Here is a 15,248-nt window from a genome sequence, read left to right on the forward strand (position 1 = left end):
TTAGGGACATGGTTTAGTGGTGGCCTGGCAGTGCTGGGATAATGGTTGGACTCGATGGGCTTAGAGGGCTTTTCCAACCGTAATGATTCCGTGATAAAGCTGTTGGCTGCCAAATCCAGCTTTGTTTCCACAAGTATAGAGTTTTGGAAGTAAAAGCTAGAGTGAAGGAGTTGGAGGACATCAGGAAGTCTCCTCACCAGCAGCCTGTGCTATTTTGGAGGCTCAGTCACTTGGCCCTTTCTGCTGGTACATCACAAGGTGGCTCTGAGCCACTTGCTGGTGGCCACAACCTGCTCCTTGTTTTCCACACCTCCAGCAGTGAGCCTTTGTTCCTGGCTGACACAAGTGTGGAGGAATTTGAGCTGATCTTGGTGACTGCCACACACTGGAAGGGCCACTCAGATTGCTGAGAATTAAAAAGGAGGAGCCATGTGTCAGTCAGCCCCAAATTCCACGTGTTAGTGGTGGGTTCCTGTCCTGGATCTGTTGCCACAGCGCCCAGCTGGTCCCTGAGATGAAGGGGAGGCAGCTGGATTTATGCTTCCAAAGTGTTTGGATACCATAAAGTTAATTCTTTCCATGCTGTCTTTAGATGGTGTGTCTAAATGAGGCTTGAGGGCCTGTGCTGTAGGAAGGGGATCAAAAGGAATGTGTGATAAGTCCCAATCCATGAGCAATGATATTCAGGGAATGAGGGACTGCTAAAGCGCATTAGCCGAGGGGGCTCTGCTGAGGGTTGTGTAAGCAACCTGAATTCTGCCTCTGCCTCCTTGGGAGCCTGGGCTGCCACTCACTCAGTCCCTCCTGTCATTTTGGGTTGGAACGTGAGAGTTTCCAGTTCCCTTGGCCCATCTCTGGGGCAGGTTGAGCTACAGGAAAAGCAGAGAGCAGAAAGCTGCTCTTTCCAGCTCCTTTGTGTGAGCATCAGGTTATAAAAGTATTGCTGGGTCACTCTGGGGAAGGAAGAGGGTGGATGAGTGGAGTGGTGCTGCCTTTATCCCACAGGGATAACACCATGAACTTTGGTGAAAGCTCAAGATCCCGAGCTGCCTCTGGAAATGCTGGACAGTGGCTTCCCCTGTGTCTCTGCTCTGGATACAAGATCCTCCTAAATTCCTGTAACTTTTAAATACTTGGCTTGAGTCTGTTACCCCCTTGTTTTCCAGCAGCATTCCCAGTAAGGGAGCTGTTTATATCAGCTTAAGCCAAACATAACTTGGTTGTGCCTGGTTTGGGGTCTGTTTTATTTTGTGCCCTTCAAGCAGGTTCCAAGCCTTGTTCCCACACTGAGTAATTCAGGTCTGTTAGCTCACCCAGTCCATGCTGTTGGAATCACTGGAGTTTGTGGCTCTGAGGCTCGCAGCAGTGTGTACGGTGTGTGTTGGCAGATGACTTAAATTCTCCTGAAAGGCTGTTTTTCTAGGTCATTCCTATATGAAGCTGATAAAACTGGCTCTGTCTGACCTGTGTGTCACTACTGTACCCACAGCTCTTCTTCACTCAAGGTGCCTTTTCACTGCAACCCTGCCTTCTGAAAGCAGTTTTTACAATCTGTTTCAGGTGCCTGTTGTATCTGAGGGCTGCTGTTCCTGAGGGTTTCTTGGAGAGCACAGGTGACTCCGGCACCCCTGAGCCCTCTGGAGCTCAACAGGACATTGAAGAGGTCTCTCTGCCAGAGCTTAGCACTCATGCACCCCCACAGAGAGCCCAGGACCTGTCCTGTCACTCTCCATACGTCCTGGAGAGATGTCCATGCAGCTGGCTGTGTCCCTGCTGTGGGCACTGCTGCTCCTCTGAGCTGGCTGGTGGCTCTGGAGGCTTTGTGGATACTGGGCAGAGGTTGCCTTTGGCTTGCAGTTGGTGTAAGAGATGAGAGGCAATGGTCCAGCAATGGCAGATGTGTTCAGATACAGATCATGGAATCACAGAATCACGGAATCATTAAGATTGGAAAAGCCCTCTAAGATCAAGTCCAGCCATTCTCCCAGCACTGCCAAGGCCACCACTAACCCATGTCCCCAAGTGCCACATCCACATGGCTTTTAAATCCCTCCAGGGATGGGGACTCCACCCGGGCAGCTGTGCCAGGGCTGGACAATGCTTTCAGTGAAGAAATTTTCCCAATATCCAACCTTAATCTAACCCTAAACCTTCCCTGGCACAATTTGAGGCCCTTTCCCCATGTCCTGTCACTTGTTTTTTGGGAGCAGAGCTCGACCCCCACCTGGCTCCACCCTCCTGTCGGGGAGTTGAAGAGAGTGAGAAGGTCCCCCCAGGTGGGGGTCAGGCTCTGCTCCCAGGGGACAGGACAAGAGGAAACAGCCTCAAGTTGTGCCAGGAGAGGTTTAGGTTGGATATTGGGGAAATTTCTTCCCTGAAAGGGTGGTCAAGCCCTGGCACAGCTGCCCAGGGCAGAGGTGGAGTCCCCATCCCTGGAGGGGTTTAAAAACCATGTGGATGTGGCATTTGGGGACATGGGTTAGTGGTGGCCTTGGGGAATGGTTGGACTTGATGATCTTTGAGGGCTTTTCCAATCCAAATGTAAATCAGGGGTGAGTGTGAGGGGAGGATGCTTTGTGTTGTGAGGGGCATGGAGAAGGGGAGCAGAATGTCAGCTGGGATTTGGCTTTGAGGTCCAAGGGGCAGAGCAGAGGGAATGTGAGGATTTGAGCTCATCCTGTGCCATGGGAATTAGGCTGTGCAGTGCTGCTGCTGGTGGTCCACAGCCATCCCCTGCTCTGTTAGTGGGGTGGGGGGGAGAAAACAACAGTGAGACCCTCCAGGTTTCACCACATGCACCTGGGGACAGGGCTCTTCACATGGGAAGTGCCACTTGAGCACCAAAGGTCTCAGATTTTTTGGCTCTAGGAACTTTTTGGCTCTTTTGGCCAGGAATTTGAAAGCTTAATGCAGCCTATTGTGCTGGCAGACTCGCAGGCAGGCTCTCCATGGCAACTCTCCCTATACACAAAGCACCATATGGCTTTTTCAGAGGGGGAGGGAATGAATCCAACAGAAAAGTCAACCTTTTGTTTGTGGTGATGTTTGTCTTTGCTCTCTGATGTGGAGCGTGGGGAGGTGGAAGCACTGAGTGCTGGTTCCTGGGCATGGCTTCTGCTGGCCATGCCACCAGCGAGGGTGCAGGTGACCCCTGAGATGGTCTTTCCTTGATTTTACAGTGGAATTTGGTGCAAAAATAGACCCAGCCCACACAGAGACCCCTCCCTCTTTGGGTAGAGTGCTCTGCACACAGATGGAGCAACCAGACTCATGTTCATCCCCATCATGTTCATTCCCACGAAGGGCTGGGAAGGCTCCAGGATCCCTCAGTTTAAGCAAGAGCTGAGCAGGAAGCAGGTGATGGCAGGAGCTGTTTGTGTGCTCTGCCCATGTTTTATACCCCTGATTCTGAAGGGAAGCTTTTGCTTGACTGAAAATCCTCCCTTTTCAAGCCCCTTTGGAAGGAAGGAGAGGAATAAATATCTCTATCTGTGTCTGTGGAAGAGTAGGAAGTGTTTGTGTGTCTGCTTGGAGGGGGAGGAAAAGAAATGATACAGAATAAGCAGAAGGGATCAGCCTGTGCCTTTGGGGTGCTCTGTGGTTCCCAGGGCTGCCATGGGGTGTCACCAGGATCACTGGAGATGGCCTGGCAGGGTGGGCACTGGGAAGGCTGGCTGGGTTGCCCATCCATGCCTGGCAGAGGTGTGAGATCAGCCACTGTTGGCTTGGGGCTCACATGTGCTATAGATGAAGGGTTTGGGCTGTGCCAGGGTGTGCTTGGGGGCCGTGGGGAGCAGAGCTGTCCCCAGAGCTCCTGCTGGGGGGACATGCCACAGGGCAGAGCCCTGGCTGGCACAGGACCAGGGCAGTGTGCCTGCAGCCTGCATCCCAGTGAGCTGATCCAGATCTTTGGACACTCCTTTGCACATCACAGCCTCCTCTCTGGAGGTGGGCACTGCCTGACTGGGGGGGTTGGCAGGAGATGTGGCTGGCTGTCCTCTCTGGGTGGTGTGACTTGGGTTGCCTTTCAGGAGCACTGTTTGGTTTTGCCCCTAGATGTGGGCAAAGGCTCCTCTTGGTGCAACCCACTGAGGTGCTCCCATAGCTTTTGCACCAAGCAGGTCACTGTCCCCATCCCCTTGGTCCTCCCTGGTGCCAGCAGGGAGGCCCAAATCCCAGGATAACTGATGGGAAAACTCCTGATTGTAGGCTCAGACTCATGGTGGAGCTGTGGACAGGGGGACATTTGAGAGGCAATTCCACCTTCAGATCATGGAATCATTAAGGCTGGAAAAGACCTCCAAGATCATCAAGTCAGAGATCTTTCAGTGCTAATACCATTGGATAGGACAGGAGGTGGCCTTGCCCTGAGCAGGGTGCTCAGGCAGCAGCATTTCCATGTGTGTCCCATGGCCTTGGTCTGGTTGAGGGGAGCAGGAGCCCCAGCAGCTGGAAGCAGAGCTCGGAGCAGCACCACTTCATGGTGCCAGCAGTGGGAGAGCAGCAGATATTGTTGTCATAAATGGTGACCAAGAGCACCTTCCATGTGCTGCAGGCCTGACCCTGCACTTGCTGTGGAGCACAGTGTTGGGTGCTGGCTGCTGGAAAAGCAGTTTGGCTTGTTCCTGATTTACAGCCTCCTCCTGGGAGCCCCAGACCCAGGTTAGGAGGGGGCTCATTTCTTGGTGCACGTTTCAGCTTCTCCCACCCCCATGGAACCCATTGGGTTGGTGGCTCCAGTGTCTCCTGGATCCCTGACTCTGTGTTTAATGGTCAGCTGAGAGAGGCACCAGGTATAGTGTTTGGGTGGGAGGGGGTTGCCATGGACCTGACTCTTTAACTCAGTCCTGTGCCCTAATCAGAGAATCCCAGCACGGGTTGGCTTGTGGGGGGACCTTCAAGCCCATCTCATTCCACCCCCTGCCACGGGCAGGGACACCTTCCACTAGCCCAGGTTGCTCCAAGCCCCGTCCAGCCTGGCCTTGGACACTTCCAGGGATGGGGCAGCCACAGCTTCTCTGGGCAACCTCTGCCAGGGCCTCACCACCCTCACAGCCAACAATTCCTTCCCAATATCCCATCTAACCCTGCCCTCTGGCAGTGGGGAGCCATTTCCCCTTGTCCTGTCCCTCCAGGCCCTTGTCCCAAGTCCCTCTCCAGCTCTCCTGGAGCCCCTTTAGGCCCTGGAAGGGGCTCTCAGGTCTCCCTGGAACCTTTTCTTCTCCAGGCTGAACAGCCCCAACTCCTAACCCCTTGACTTTGTATTAGATATATGAAATGACTACTAGGATTCCTTAATGAAAAATGTCCTTTCTTGATACCACGAGGTGGACCTGAAGCAGGAGCTCTGTCTGTGCCTCTGTAGGGAATGTCCCCTCCAAGGGAGGCTGGCACAGTCCTGTCTGGGCAGCTGCAGCATCATGTGCTTTGTGTGCCCCTTTGGTGTGGACTCGAGCCTGGGAGCTGTTTGCCTTGGCTGGGCTGCCACCCTGCTGGGAGTTCACCAGCCTGAAGGACACAGAAAGCAGCCCCCTGTCCCTCCCCAAATCCGTCCGTGTGCCGACCTTCCCAAGGAGCACTGACAGAACACTCCCTGTGCCCAGCCGAGTGTATCGACAGCAGACAAACCTGCTGCTGCAACCATCACAGCTCCGAGGCGTGTGGGTTTGAGCCTGCTATTTATTTTGGGACTGCAGCATCTGAGCCTGATTTGGTGTTTCCAGCCCGGGATCTGGGTCGTGTGCCGGATCGGGCATTAGCTGTTGCTTGAGGAGCGCGGGGAATTCGCGCTCCCTTCCTCGCTGGAAGGGCTCGGATGCTCTGCTGCAGATGCTGCTTGGGGGCGGGAGGAGGAATATATTTTAAAGATATCTCCCTGAAGAGCTCCTGTTTTGCCGTGGGCCTGTGCGGATGCTCCTGATGTGTGTGGCCACGGGAGGAGCAGCAGTGAGAAAGGCTCCGGAGCTGCCTGCTCTCCCTGTTCCCATGGTACTTGGCTGTCACACATACATCTCGTGTGTTCCCTGCCCACAGCAGGATTAGAGCCTTCTGGGAGAAGAGCAAGAGGATGCAGGAAACGGAGATAGGGAAGAAGGCAGGAAAAGGAATGGAGAGCATGGAGGGGTAGGGATGAATCCAGGTGCTGGCCTCTTCAGAGCAGCAAGGGGCCTCATAGGGCTTATTCCAGGGAGAAGCCAAACCCGTGGCCTTCCACCCAAGGTGGTGTTGGAATGCCTGGAAGCAGAGGTCCTTCCTGAAGGCTGAAGGTGCTGGTGCGTGCAGGTGGAAGTTCCTGTCCCGCTGCTCTCGTGTCTCCCAAAGCCATCCTTGGCCTGAGGTGCAGATTTCCTCTTGGTGATTCCAGCTCTGTGCTTCTTTCCCTCTGCAGATCCTGACAGCCAGCTGTATGATATGGGATATACCCCCGAGGAGGAAACCCCGGCCTGTCCTGATGAGTTTGATGACTTTGTCACGTTTGAGGCAAGTATGAGCTCTGTTCCTCCTGCGAGTGTCGGGGTGGGACCGGGGCAGGGAGGGTTTGCTGTGGAGAGGGGTGTTGGCTGTGACAGGGCACAGGGATGCTTAACATGTAAAAACAAATCCTTTAATCTGTGGGTGACTGGCCCAGAGAGTTTGCACCGAGCATTTGGTGCTGTTTAAGTTAAAATTGGTGTTGAAGGAAAAAACCCCAAGTTTAGAGAGAGCCCTGGATGAAAAGGGAGCCCCTTTCTGCAGTGAAACACTGGTGACACAGGAAGGAGACCTGCTGCTGTTGGGTTTGTCTTCTGCTGGAGTTTCTGAGCTTGGTTTTGAGATGTAGCAGCCAGGAGCCTGCCTGAGAGACATGTCAGGGCCGTGGGGCGCTGGCACTCAGTGCTGTTTGGCCAGTAAAAGGTAGAGCAGAGGACAACAATCTAGATTTTCTCTGTGTTCTTGGGCTTGAACAAGGAGGCTTCTCTGATAGGTTTTCCTTTGGTTGAAGGTAAAGCCCCCATCCCTTGGTTCCCTCCTGTATTCTTTAGTGCAGGAGCATGTTGCAGTGATGTCCCGTGCCTGCTGTTCCCAGCTGGAAAGGATGGACCTGTTGTCTGTGGGCTTTTGGCTTTGGCTTGGTGGGCTCCAGCCTGGAGCAGAAGGTGCTGCAGGTGCAGGTGCCTTTGGAGCAAAGGGCTCCCTGTCCCATGTGGGAACTGAGTCCCTCCCTCTGTTTTTACTTTTCCAAACCTTCCTCTTCAGATTTGTGACTCTTGTGTCTTGATAGCCTGGATGCATTTGGGGCTGTCCTGTTCAGGAGCAGGAGCTGGACTTCAGTGATCCTTGTGGGTCCCTTCCCACTCTGGATATTTCATGATTTTGTATGATTTTTATCACACAAATTGTTTCTGGCAAAAGGACTCCCGACCTCTGTATTTGCATGCAAATATATCCATCTATCTGCTTCTCTCTATATATATCTCTATATATATCTTTGGTCTGTATAGTCTGTAATACATCATTTTGGCCTTATTATTTCTTGATAAAAGGCTCAGGTTTTTCTTTGGAGCTTCCTAATGATAAACTGGATGTTGGGCAGCTGGTTATAGAATCATGGAACGGTTTGGATGGCTTCTGCCATCCCAGGTTGCTCCAAGCTCCATCCAACCTGGCCCTGGACACTTCCAGGGCAGCCACAGCTTCTCTGGGCAATGTTGAATATTAGATTATTTTTCCTTTTTGAAAGATAGTTACAAAACCCAGTAATAGCTGGGGAGAAGTGGGACAGGAAGGCAGGCAGAGAGATGGGTTTCCATTTTCTTTATCTGGTACAAGGTCACAAATGTGCTTTTTAACACTGGACTGAGCAGTGTGGAGGCTGTGACAGGCAAAGGCTTTCACTTTTTGCTCCTCAGACCTGCGTCAAGGGACCCTCTTCCCTGAGATTCCGAGCAGGGATATTTTCTAAGGGCTAATTTAACACAGATGGGCTCTGTCAGTGCTGCAAGCTATTCTGGGCAAGAATACCAACAAGCCGGGCGTGTGCCCCGCTGGGATGAAATACTTGTGCTGCTGGGCCAGCCTTTCCTTGAAACGACAAGGTGACCCAAAGGGAAAAGGTGATGAGTCCTGAAATCTCCTTTTCCAAAATATCTAAATGGATTTTTATACCGAATTCAGGGTACTCATCTGAAGAACAGCTCTGTCGATCTCTACGTTTATTATGCCGGGGAAGAATTATCCTTGTTGTCTTGGAGACGTGATTCCAAATCATTTCCAGCCTGCCAGGATTTCATGGAGGCTCAGCAAACGAGAACATGGTCGAGAAATACCCGCTCAGCCCAGTGAGGGTAAAAATAAATTGGAGTCTCGGAGGGGTTTTTTGTTCTCCTTTAGCTGAGCCCTGAGCTCCCAATGTGCATTTTCTCCCACATGTCCTGCAGTGCCGTACCTTGGAAAGCTGGAGGGGATTCAGGGAAGGGGGGATGTGAGAAGCCATTGTAGGAAGCATCCTGCTGGGAGCAGCAAAGGAGTGTTTTTCACTGGAGGTCTGGGAGAAGAGGGAGGGGTGCTCCAGCAGGCCCTTCTTCCTTTGGTGCAGCAGAAAATGGCTAAAGCAGAAAACAGAATAAATGACCTTTCCCAATACACATATTCCATCTTGCTTGGATTCACCTTGGAAGAGACGAGGAGGGAAAAGCACCTTTCAAAGTGACGACATCGCTTTTCCTCTGAGGAGACCTCCTGCCCCAACAGATGTCCCTGTGTCAGAGCTGGGAAGATGCTGCCCAGCAAACGCTCAGCTCTGACACTGCTGCTGGGACCACCAGGCAGTTCAACAGAAGAGCTTCTTTCTCAGCCCCAAAACACAGGTGGGGATCTCCAGGCACGGGGTGAGCCCCTCTTCCTGTGGGCCATGGGGGGAAGGAGCACTGCTGGATTTTCTCCTCTCGTGTCACGTCAGAGGAAGTTTAAAGGTGAGCTGAAGGAGAGGGGCTGAGGGCAGTTGTGGTTACTGGATCTGAGTGTTGGCTGTGGTCCCTTTTAAACAGCCCAAAATTCCAGTGGCTGGAGTTCTTGGCTCTTACAAGTGCTGGGGTCTTGACAGAGAGCTTTTCTCCCAAATGTTTGTTCAAACAAGTGTAAACAAGTGCTTCAAGCAGCTTCCATGAAAACACCCTCTCTTTGTTTATAAGGTTGCTCTTCTTGGTGACTCATTCCCTCTTCTGGTGGTTGTCATCAGGGACAGCTCAGCGTCCATGGAAAACCCTGAGAACCCAGAATTGGGGTCTTTCAGCCATTGTTTGCTCTACAAACAGAACCACCAACACTTGCTTCCTCCAGTAGGGACGTAAAAGCCTCTTGAAGGAGACAAGGTGTGAACTTGGGACCTTTGTAGTGTTGGATACTCCCACAGTTCAGCCACTGGTGTGGATCTGGATGTGGCACAGAGCTCCTGGCTCTTGTTGCACCGTTCCAGGTCTGTCCAGCAGACAGGTCTGTCTGTCAGACTGTTTTCAAAGAGGATTTCTGGTCTGTGGCTCCAGTGAGACAGCAGCTCCTGCAGCCACGTGGCTCCTTGTGCCTCCAGCTGGTCTTGCAGGGGGCTCATCACAATTCCTGCAGCTCCACTGTCACACATGCAAGAGGAGCCTCATCCCCTGTGTGTCCACTGGGAGCAGGGAGAGCATCACCTGGCTGGGGTTACCTGCCTGCAGCCCCAGCAGTGTGTTCATCCCTATCCCAGTTGGAAGTATGGTGGTTGCAGGATGATGATGCTAGTGCTGCTGCTGGGAAACATCACCAAAAAGGAATGACAGCCTTTTTGCTTTGGAAAAGACATGTGAAGGGGGCTTGGAGTTCGTCCATCCAGGCACCTGAGCCCTGTTCTCCCCCAGGCTGGGCTGCTGACTAACTGGAAGGTGGGAGTTCTCCTTGCCTCCCTTTCATGCTCCTGTGGAGCTTGTGACTCAGTGCTGGGGTACAGGACTCGTTTGCAGTGCTCTGTGGGAGATGAAGGTGAATTTGGAGTTGGCTTTCTTAGAATCCTAGAGTCGTGGAATCATTAAGGTTGGAAAAGACCTTCAAGATCATCAAGACCAACCATCAGCCCAGCAGTACAGTGATTCCCCCTGTGCCTCTCCCTGGGTGAGTGCTCTGTGCCCCTCTGCCCTGCTCCTGGGGCAGGTGAGCCTGCTTGAGCAACGCAGAGTGGAAAGGCTGACTTTCCCAAAAGGAAAACAAGCCACAGAAATGCTGGAATTAGGCTGGGATGGGCACGGGGGTGTATAACCTGAGGTGGGCTGGAGGAGAGGCAGAACCAGTGCGAGGCTGTGCTCCCTAAAGGTTGCCTGGGAGCACCATAAATATCACCATGAATAGCACAAATAGTGGTTTTTAGCCATGGGAACTCACGTTCTGGGCCAGCAAGGTGAGAAAAGGCTGTTATTGAGATCTCCCTCCATAAATCCTGCGGGTGTGTGGTGCTGTGCCGTGCCTCGTGCAGGGCTGTTGCCATCTGCTGGGCAGCCACAGCGGTTCCTCCGGGAGGCAGCCAGGAAAACACCTCCTGCACAGCCACAAGAGGGGAATTTGGCTTTCTCTGGAAGCCTTCACCACCCCCAGGCACATCCCCTTTGTCTCCACATCCAGCAGCGAGTCCTACAGTGGGGTGGGAGTGGATCTGGGGGGTAAAATCAGTATTGGTGAGGTCTCACGTGTAGCTGTTGTATTCTGGGAGCTGGGGAAACTCCTGCATTTCCCAGCCTGCCTGTCCACAGGCACAGCTGGAAGAATTCCAGCTCAGAATGTTCTGTGAAATTCTGTGAGACAGTGAGCAGCAGCTTTCAGGTTAACACACCATCTCTGTGAAACTGTGGCCTCTGTTAAAGCTGAAATTTCTTCCCATGTGGAGCAATTGAATTTAATGCTTTTTTGAGGGCAGAAATCAGTGAGGCAATTGAAAGCCACATTGCTGGATTTCTCCAGCTGCTCAGAGCTTCTGCAAAGGGGACTTAGAGACCTGCAGGCTTCAGCTGTGTGTTGGAACACAGATGCTGTTGTGAGAGCACGTGGTGACCCCAGCTCAGGTGGGTGGGAGCTGTTCCCAGAGGCATGGGCTGTCATTCCTTATGGATTGTGTTGTGCAAGGAGCCCACGTGGGGTGGTTGTATGAGTCTGCTGTAGGCTCATTGTGGCCCCTCCTGGTAGCCCTGTGGACCTTCTGAGCTCTCCTTTCTTAGGGCAGACTCCTGAGAAAGATCTTTGCCTTCCCTAAGGCAGAGACGTGGTGAGCATGGAGCATTTGGAGTGTGTTTGCTGCCTTGGGAGGGACCTGCTTTGCAATCTTCAGCTTTTTACGTGAGGTTTCTTCTCCTCTGCCTCTCCACACCAGTGTTACCACAGGATGTGTGGCTGGTAGAGGCCAACTAGTGTGAAAAGACAAGGTTAAGCTTTGTGACCTCCTCTGAGCTGACTGAGGGGCTCAAAGCACCAGGACAGACCTGGGTTCAGCTCTCCAGCTCTGCCAGGGACTTCCTGGGCTGTTTCCTGACTATCCCAACACAGGTCCCACAGAGGTGGTGGGGATGGGGAGATGGAGATGAGAGCTCAGGTTTTCTTTATTGATGCCTTTCCCTCATTCTGGACTGGCCTCAACAGGCTTCTGGTCACAGGGCTGACCCAAAAGCATGGCTGTGTCTGAATGAAAGGTCACAAATCCCTCCCCAGGTTGGCTGCTGGAATTGGTGACAGTTTTGTCCTGAACAGCTGGTGCACTCAAACTCTTGTGGGTGGCTGTGGAGTGTGACAGAGGCAGTTCAGTGTCTGTTCATCTGCCTGTGCCTTGGGCAAGCACGTGGAGCCCTGAGCAGTGTCCCCACTGTCTGCAAAGCCTTTCTGCTCCCCTGCACAGAGAGACAGAGGGAGCTGCTCACCCCATTCACATGTGGAGCAACGTCACCGTGAGGGAACAGTCCATGTTATCCTTGTATTCACAGAATCATGGAATGGTTTGGGTTGGAAGGGACCTTAAAGATCATCCCGTTCCACCCCTGCCATGGGCAGGGACACCTTCCACTAGACCAGGTTGCTCCAAGCCCCATCCAACCTGGCCTTGGACACTTCCAGGGATGGGGCAGCCACAGCTTCTCTGGGCAACCTGTGCCAGGGCCTCCCCACCCTCACAGGGAAGAATCTCTTCCCAATATTCCCCTCTGGCAGTGGGAAGCCATTCCCTGTGTCCTGTCCCTCCATCCTTTGTCCCCAGTCCCTCTCCAGCTCTCCTGGAGCCCCTTTAGGCCCTGGAAGGGGCTCTCAGGTCTCCCTGGAGCCTTCTCTTCTCCAGGTGATGTCCCCCAGCTCTCCCAGCCTGGCTCCAGAGCAGAGGGGCTCCAGCCCTTGGAACATCTCCGTGGGCTCCTCTGGACTCTCTCCAACAGCTTCATATCCTTCTGATGTTGGACTCCAGACCTGGAGGCAGCTCTGAGGTGGGGTCTCACCTGAGCAGGGAAGAGGGGCAGAATCCCCCCTCCCCTGCTGCCCACACTGTTATTAGACAGAAAAAAGTACCATTATCAAATCACTAAAACTGCTGGACTGAACTCCCAAGTGAGTCTGTGGTTATAATTTGGTAACTAAACACCTGCAGATTCCAAGGAGATTTATTTCTTGTGTAGACTCAGTGCTGCGTAGGGGGAAGGATGGGAATGTAAATCGGGCACAAACGTTCCTGAAGGCAGGACCTGAGTGCAGGGTTAGGGAGAGACATTTCTTTGCTGGAAAAGATCCTGGTTGAAGTGTTTGCCTTGTACAAAACAGGGCTATAAGGAGTTTGGAAAACACAGACCTTGAAGCCTTATCTTGAACTGTGAGCAGAGTGTGTTGGACTGGGAAACGTGGGAGCTGGGCCGTGGGACACTGGGCAGGACTGGGAGAGGAGAGGAGAGAGGCCAAAGCTGGAAGCAAAGGTGTCTCAGTAAGAGTTTGAGAAGTAAAATGGGCAGTGGTTGAGGTTTTCTAAAAGCTTTAGTGTAAGGGTGTCTGATTTTGGGCTCTCACGGGGGTTCTTGCTGCACACACAGAGGAGCAGAAGGGCTGTGAGTTGCCCCATTGAGGAGCAGATCCAGGCAGGGCTCAGAGGAGAGCTCGTGTTAAAACATAACTCCCTGCTGCCCTGCTCGTGAGCAGCAACCCAGGCTGCTTTTGGACTCAGCACAGAAGGTCAACTGGTTATCAAGGTGCAAGACACTTGCAGTCAGTGCTGCTGAGTCGTGAGTTCTGCTCGCAGCTCTGCCCCTCAGGAAGGATGTGGACAAGAGGACAGCAAGGATAACCCGGAGAAAACGTGGTTTGGGAAGGTAATGGAAGGAAATAAGTTTGCTTACGCTGGACAGGCAGGACTGAAGGAGCCTGAGGCTTGAAATATGTGAGGTTCCTGTGGAGAGGGAACAGAAAAACAGACAAAACAACACTTGTGGGTTTGAGCAGTGCATTGCACACCCTGTACTGCCAAGGCCTTTGCCTCTGTATGCCGAGGGCTGCTACGGGGAAGGGAGGATCCAGTGGATCAGCTCACCATGGGGAAGGGAGGATCCCACAGATCAGCCGTGGCTCTGGCTCTGCTGGGCTTCTCTTTGCAGGGAGCAGCTGCTGGGGTGTGAGTTTGGGCTGCATTGGGGTGTTTGTAAACTCGGTTGGCACCTGTGACCAAGGCTCAGCCCTTCTTTGGGGTCAATATTGTCACTGCCTACCACAGCTCACCCTCTGAGTCACCCACACAGTGATTATCAGCAGGAAAGTGCTTCTGATCTTCCCCTGCTGAGCAAGCCAGGCATTATTTACCCCTCTATTGGTGGCTATAAGGAAGGAATTTGTCATTTAATGCTTAAATATTCACCAGAAGTACCAGGAAGGCTGAGATAAGCCTCTATAGGTCGTCTTCAGATTTAACCTCTTTATTTGGGGGCGGTTTCACGGGAAAGGGAAGCATGAGCACTTGGAGCAGGGCTGGCCAGGGCGTGGGGCTTTGGAGCCGTGCTTTTATTTTGGAGTTCCCACCAGCGAGAGGCTGCGGTCACACGGCAGGGAAGTGTGGCTGAGCTCCCGCTCCTTATCGGCGAGGTCGGGAACAAAAGGCGCTCTGTTGGGACCGGCACACTCGCTCCCTGCCTCTCCTGGACTTTGCTTCCCTCCTGCCTCCCAGGAGCAGGCGGCAGCTCCCGGCTGGGAGCGCTCCCGGAGCTGGGGTGGACTCAGAGGAGATGTGTCCACAGGTGGGTTTGGGGCTGACCCGGAATGAGGGGGGATTGGGTTTCTAGGGGGAGGCAGGTCTGTGGCACCTGGGATGTGCCCTCAGCCCTGGAGGTGCCAGGAAGGGGCAGGTTGGGATCCATGTGGGTCCTTACACAGGCAGCGTAGGACAAGGGGGGATGGTTTAAATAAAAGAGGAGAGATTTAGAGGGGATGTTAGGAAGAAATTCTTGACTGGGAGGGTGGGGAGGCCCTGGCACAGGTTGCCCAGAGAAGCTGTGGCTGCCCCATCCCTGGAGTGGTCCAAGGCCAGGTTGGACGGGGTTGGAGCAACCTGGGCTAGTGGAAGGTGTCCCTGCCCATGGCAGGGGGTGGAACAAGATGACCTTTGAGGTCCCTTCCAACCCAAACTATGCCATGATTCTATGATTCCATGATGTAACTTCGCAGTCCTCTCTCTCTGCCTGGGTCCTCTCAGGGGAGTTGGACCAGGAGGGACAGTGCCTGCAGGCTTTGGGGGTGCTGAGGACAGTGTGCAAGATGTGGTGTTTTGTGAGTTGTTTTTTGGTTTGGGGTTTCTGAGCTGGGCAGGTGTTTTCCATTTGCCCCAACAGATGCAGGGTGGTTCTGTTGCCCAGCCCTGAGGGGTATAACTGAGTGTAATACCCTCAAACCCCAACTTCAGGGACTGAGTTGTGAAAGCTGCCTTTGTCCAGGGCTGAGCACAGGCTCCCTGGCTTCCATGAAAAGCTGACACTGCCTGAATATGTGGGATGAGGCAAATGTTGTGGCCCAGAGCTCAGTGCCATGCTGCCATGTGGGGTGACGTGGTGGCACAGTGGCTTTTTGGAGGCTGAGCTGTCATGGGGTGTTCCCAGGGCTTTGGGGGTGGCTGCATTAATGCAGGCTCACGTGGAACTATAAACACAACTATCTCCCTGTCCCTGGCTCCCTGGCAGGACAGCGTTCTAAGCCTGGCACTGGCACTGCTGTCCTGGCCACAGGGTGTCCTTGGAGGGTGATTT

General features: G+C 53.2%; 1 protein-coding gene across 6 annotated transcripts in view; it reads left to right on the forward strand.

Moving 5' to 3' along the window:
* Positions 1-15,248, forward strand: part of RAB11FIP3 (RAB11 family interacting protein 3) — a 56,195-nt gene that overhangs the window by 11,063 nt on the left and 29,884 nt on the right. For 4 of the 6 annotated variants that reach the window (XM_029957774.1, XM_029957776.1, XM_029957773.1 and 1 more), the window contains exon 2: positions 6,389-6,480. In XM_029957774.1, the coding sequence (XP_029813634.1) occupies positions 6,412-6,480 (69 nt within the window). In that variant the 5' untranslated portion in view covers positions 6,389-6,411. Of the gene's footprint in view, positions 1-6,079; positions 6,273-6,388; positions 6,481-14,040; positions 14,247-15,248 lie in introns of those variants that run through there. The other 2 variants (XM_018067541.3, XM_018067542.3) reach the window with 2 other exon arrangements.

The sequence above is a fragment of the Manacus vitellinus genome, unplaced genomic scaffold (assembly GCF_001715985.3).
Source record: "Manacus vitellinus isolate BGI_N305 unplaced genomic scaffold, ASM171598v3 scaffold_12_pilon, whole genome shotgun sequence".
Classification (NCBI taxonomy): Eukaryota; Metazoa; Chordata; class Aves; order Passeriformes; family Pipridae; genus Manacus; species Manacus vitellinus.